The sequence below is a fragment of the Sinocyclocheilus rhinocerous genome, unplaced genomic scaffold (assembly GCF_001515625.1).
Source record: "Sinocyclocheilus rhinocerous isolate Xijiao unplaced genomic scaffold, SAMN03320098_v1.1 scaffold144, whole genome shotgun sequence".
Lineage (NCBI taxonomy): Eukaryota > Metazoa > Chordata > Actinopteri > Cypriniformes > Cyprinidae > Sinocyclocheilus > Sinocyclocheilus rhinocerous.
The window spans coordinates 492,569-498,529 of NW_015645650.1; the positions used below are offsets into that span (position 1 = coordinate 492,569).

Here is a 5,961-nt window from a genome sequence, read left to right on the forward strand (position 1 = left end):
AATGGCACGGGGGAGGGGGGGGGGGAGTGAAGTCATACTTGAGGCAATGCATGGGCGCCCATGGCAGAGGTCACTAAACATCACCCTGCTACTGTGTCTTAGAGAAAGGGTCAAAAAAGGAGAGGAGAGAACATTTCAGAAGGACTTTTGAAGGAAGTCAACGAAAGCATGATATATAAATGAAAGTTTCCTCCTCGGCTGAACCTCGCGCACCAGGGAGAGACCCTAAATGTTAGCAGATGGCTTTTAAAATGCCCTAGCAGCATGTCCCGCAGAAAAGCGGTCCTCCTAACACACATATACCTACAGAAAAACAAACACATTTTAAAAATACTGCACAATTTCCTAACTATAAAGCGTCAACTTAATGTGCATGAGTAAGAGAAAAACAAGCATGTGTGTTTATTGCTTAAAACCCCTAGAAAGTCTGGTACGGGGTGTGGAAATAGCCCAGCGCAGTAATTAAAGTTTTATCAGCCAAATAAATTCCGCTACACCCATTTTATCACAGAGCTGGCACTGGCAGTAGCCTGACGTTGGCCATAGCTCTCCAAAGGTAATGACAGTAAACAAGCTAAATATTTATCATCATTCATTGGGTGTATTTGTATAAACGCAGTTGGTTAAAACTTTGCAGGTTCTGCTCATTTCAGAGGTGTAAATCCTTCCCCTAAAACGTCTCGGAATAAAATACAGTCTTGCTAAGGTTCTTTTGAAACATAACCTCCATTTTAGAAAGCCACTACAAAGCACAGCACGCCCAACAGCCGCTGCCATGTTTATTTTCTTAGCCATGCTAATACCGGTCAGCCACATTCCTCTATTCCCAATCTGGGAGGTTTCAAATTGCCCTCCAGTACTCTCAGAGAGAGCCAAAGGAGGAAGGGACAGAAGGAGAGCTGCCCTGTGAACAACACCTGTCGTCTTGCGGACTATTAGCACCTTCACGTTTACAGCTCAAGCCCCTGATCGCCTTCATGTTACGTGCCACGAGAATCCCAAGTGGCTGGGAACGTCGTTAGAACCAGTCCCATGCGAAAAGGTGAAAAAAAGACACACTGGCACACAGTTAAAGCATCTTCTTAGCTCTATCAATAGAAGTGTTATGGGAATACATATGTTCAGAAGTTCAGAAGTGGCATACTCGAGATGCTCTCTGTCGGCCTTTGGAGCTGTTGGTGATATAAGCAAGGTGTGTTTTTAAATAAGATTGATTAAGGCTTTACTGCACAGCAACACAGTTTTCAAGATGTTTAGACACAGTTCACCTTCCTCGCATTCTGCAGATAACTTCACCTGAGACAGCTTTAAATACTCTGAAAAACTGTTGACTATTTAGCATTCCAATCCAAGACTGAGATTCAAAATCTATGGGTTGTTCCCTGGGCCTCAAGTTTACTCAGTTTAACTAACTACAGGCTTACCCAATGATGAAAAAAATTATATTTTTCTGTATTTCTATAGAATTTAGCATATTTTGTTTTCAGGGTAGGCCATTCAGTCAGGTCTATACAGGGTAAAAAGTCAGAGAGAACTAATGAATTCTCTAGCTTGTAAAACATTCTTCACCTGCCCAACAGCTCATCTTGGGGTTAACACCCTGCCTTTAGTCAAAGCAACAGGCAAGTCACAGATTTTTCACCTGATGGTGAAGTGCTGCTGTCACATGCTCAAAGTGTCTGGTAAAAGCTTCAGCACCAGGAAAAAAAAAACTTAACCTTTCCCCCTCAGCCCCTGTGTAGAAACCACTGTAACCTTTACAAATGCTCCAAATGAAGGTAGGCTATATTACTGCAATATGACTCATAAGTGAGAGTCAAGAACATTTTATTGATAGCCAAAAAAAAAAAAAGATTATTAGAATAGTATAGGTATTGCCATATTTACTGCTTCGGCTCACACTAATCTGTAAATGCAAGTCATGTGACCAATTAAGAGCATCATAAAAAAATAAAAATACAGTTCTCAAGCAAATAATGTTGCCTTAATGAGCCATAATAATCTTTCTAAACACAAATTGTCAACTTGAAATTTTCATATGAATGCTAACTGGGAACTTTTGGAATTTTTGTCACATGAGTTACCATGGGATGACCTTCCAACATGACAGAGAAAAATAAAGGTGTTTGGTAATTATTAATGTTTCTAAACTTGCTTTTGCATTTTAAAGTATATATTTATGTGTAACTGTCTTATTGCTGCAAACTGCTCCATGTGTGTTTTATCAGGACAGCAATGTTGCCAACAATTATGCCTTCTATTAAGAGCCACAATCATAGAAAACCTAAGGGGGAGATTTTAATTATGTGTGATTGTTAAATCGGCGAAGGTTGTGTGAATTATAATTAGAGCTGAAGATGTTATGAACAAACAGTTTAGTACCGTTCATATCACACAACTTTACAAGATACTTTATAGTGTTTAAGCCTTCTGTGGCTGATTCAAAATAGTTCTAAAGTAAGTGAGTTGAAATGAAAAACATTCCATTCATCATGATTATGGTAATTAAAGTGAAGGTACGTCTGGTAAACACAAGGTGAATCCATCTAGAAGACAGTTTGCCTCCAGTGAACATTTACTGTTGGCCTTTACACCAAACGGTGAAGCACTCAGACGGCCACATTCCAATTATACACGGTCTGATCAACACTCCTCACGGCGGCGCGGAGGGGGAGGGGCGTATGTTAATGACGCAGGGAGCGTTCATCACGCACCGGGAGCGCTCCGAGGTCAGTCCGTGACTTCAAATAATGAACTGGCAGGACGCAAAGCGCCTGCGAGCGTTCCTAGAAGAGCAAACTTAAATTAGTGTGGGTTTATATGATTAAGATTATTAAAATGATAAAAACAAGCTTTATTTAACACAGAAGGACTGAGTTTAAAATTAAATGACGTAACATGTCATCAAAAGCTATATCTGGAGGTGTTCATATGATAAAATAAGTACAAGCAGGTGCTGTTGCACGGCTCAGGTGCGTCTCCGCGTTCAGATACCTGCAGTGCGGTGAGCAGTGCCAAACGCCCTATGACAAAGCACTTATATCAACCCAACACCGCAGAAAAGCGCTGCAAAATGACCCTCAAGCCTCACGGTGTAAAATCGTTGTAGGTTTCGAAATCATTTCAGAAGACGCCTATGCTTTTACCGCATGGAAAAAAAAGATAATGAGCGATGCTCCAGCACCTACAAGTACCGAGGATGCTCTTTATACTGTAGCGATGCTTTTAAGAGTACGCGCTATAGATAGCCGAATGATAACAGGCACCCAATCCCTTCTGCAGTTAAAAACAAACGACAACAGCAGCTGAGAGTGAGAAGGCATGCGAAAAACACTACACATACATATTTTTTATACCTGCACAAGTTGACATTTGCAGCAACGCACGAGAAACGCCTCCCGTCTGCTTTCAAAATGAGACAATGTATCTCAGAGAGAGAGAGAAAAAGAAAGACTCCTTCCCTGTCAGCAAGTTCAGGTAGCAAAAAACAATAGCGATATGGTCAAATGGCATTTACGAAAAACCTAAGTGACATTTTTATCCTCCCCTTCGATCAGGTAAGCACATATTTACAGGTCGCTCACACGCGCGCGCTGAGAGATCCGCTACATGGCGCGCGCGCGTGGCGTCAGCCTGAGGAAAAGTGTATTTCTTCACTCATCTCTTCACAAAAAGACACTTAATACAACAGATGAGCCGACGAAATGAAAAACGGTGGACTTTTGATCTAAAAAGAGAGAGCTTGGACGAATAAAATTATTTTAAAAGTATTTTCAAGTGTAGGCTATATTCCCTATCTCACCGCGCGCAAGCGAGAAGTGCAGCACGCCTCACATTTCTCGCTATCGATCGATTTCCTTCGTAAAATTACTCAGGCGCACATCTATACCTCTGGACACGGCTTGCCGGATAAATCGTTATATTTCAAAGAAACAAATCGCAAGTACGATTTACCACACATAAACCCGAAACCCACACAGCTACAGACGTGCATTACAAAGCGGATGCATAAAGTATCCAAAAACAAATAAACTGTCAGTGCAGTAAGTCCAGCTGCAGCAGCGCGATTTATCAGGATTCTCTGCGCTGCTCGGGATGTATACGCATTCCTTATATAGGCTGCAGCAGTTGTTCTAGCAGCAGACAGCCCTTCAGATTCCTTTCCTTTTCTCTTCTCTTCAGCGTTACCACCCAACTAGAAATGTGGCAGGCTGGCTGCACAAACAGGTTGCTTTAACTGGCATCGTGCTCCAGAGCTCTCTGAGCCCCGATCCCGCAGGGACGCCTAGACTGGCAGGACTGTTACATAAACACACCCTTATTTTTTGCTTTGTAAACTTCAATCGGAGTTCAAGAAGAAACTTTCCTGTCAAACATCACCGCGAACTGCATACATGCCCCTGTTTTCTAATGCAGCAGCAACACAGAGAGAGCAGCGTGCTGCTGTTATCAGGCAGTTTCTTGTGAGCTATATGACAAAAGTGCGACTTGTAGATAGTAAAACAAGCCAAAGTGTCACATCGGCGATTTAAAGCCACGTGTTCATAAATATTACTCTAAAACGTTCACATACATACTACTATTAGAGGTTATTCTTAGGATTCTGCTAGCTCGCTAGCTACCTGCTACCACGCAGACAGCGGAACAGCCCATTTCAGATATATCAAAGTTTGTTATTAACGAAAATAAAACAAAATCCTCTCAAGCCAGCGCTCTATTCCCAAACACGTATTTATGAAAGCATTTCCACCACTTCAATCGCTCAAACTGATTCATGCGAAACCAAATCACCCGCATCGGACCAAACAGGTACATTAAGAGCCAGAAAATAAGTTTCAATTCGTTCGAATCTAAAGAGGAAAATCTAACAATGACGAGTAACAGATTCGAATAGAATGGATTCTTTTAAACCCAGAAGCTTTATAAAGTGAACTCAGGGCGAAGGGGAATAAAAGGGGAAACAAAAGCGAGTCACTTGAATGGGACTGGCTGCGTATAACGGTCCGCGCTCGCGCTGTGCACCGCTAGGCGGTGAGAGAGTCGCGAGCGCGGCAGGTATAACGGTACACTAGATAGGGGCTATAACACGGCGCTACTTTCCAGCACTTTGTGGGGCTCGAGAAGTTATGCCAGCGGCCCGGAGTCCAGAGTTGAATGAAAACAGCCGTCGCCGAGCAAAGCGAAGGGTTTTTACTCACCGTTTGTCCTCCTCGGGTTCGCCTGCTTTCTGCGCTTACACCTGGGGCCATCCGCCATGATCCTTTCGCTGTGTCTAAATGCTGCTGGAGAGTCACCTCCTCTCGCCCCTACACCTCCCCTCCCTCCCTTCTACTCCACCTCCCCTCCCTGCACCTGGTTTACGACACTCGGCTTTACGACATTACCTTCTGGCTCCTATACCTCTCTCTCTGGCGCCCAGACCCCCGTCTCTGGCCAACTCCCGCCCCTCGCACCACGCGGTCCCCGCGGCGCTCTGAAACGCTCAACCTGTGCATGTACAGGGAGAGGAAAATCTATTTTGATTGACAGTTCAAAAGAAACACGAGTGTCTGGAGAAAACAAACATTTCCAAGCCCATTACACAGAAAAGCGCAACGGTAAAAGTTTAACCTGAATCGAGCGTGATGTGTTTTTTTTTACAGTAAGGATGGGGGCGGGGAAAGTTTGACGCGTGCACCTGTTTGTGGCGCACGCACACGCATACACAATCACGCAATCTTTGCTGCAACTTTTTCTCATTCATGACGAGGCAGAAAACTGCTTGTCATAAAACTAGTCGCAGCAAGAAGTAGACAGTATCTTTTTATAGAGGGGGCACTGGCTAGCTGTCACTTTTTACTCTAATGAACATTTATAAGGGGCCGTTTTATTAAAATCAATAAATGTACGGCCATAACCTAAGGTAGGCTACTCTCATCTAAAAGAATCAAATAAATAAATACTATTTAAGGTAACACTTTA

At 43.1% G+C, this 5,961-nt stretch overlaps 1 protein-coding gene across 1 annotated transcript in view; it reads right to left on the reverse strand.

The window, feature by feature from the left end:
* LOC107706887 (zinc finger E-box-binding homeobox 1-like) overlaps positions 1–5,341 on the reverse strand; it is a 69,344-nt gene extending 64,003 nt beyond the window's left edge. The window contains exon 1 of the mRNA XM_016510728.1: positions 5,199–5,341. Coding sequence (XP_016366214.1) covers positions 5,199–5,256 — 58 coding nt within the window. The 5' untranslated portion in view covers positions 5,257–5,341. The remainder of the gene's footprint in view (positions 1–5,198) is intronic.
* Positions 5,342–5,961: the final 620 nt, after the last annotated feature.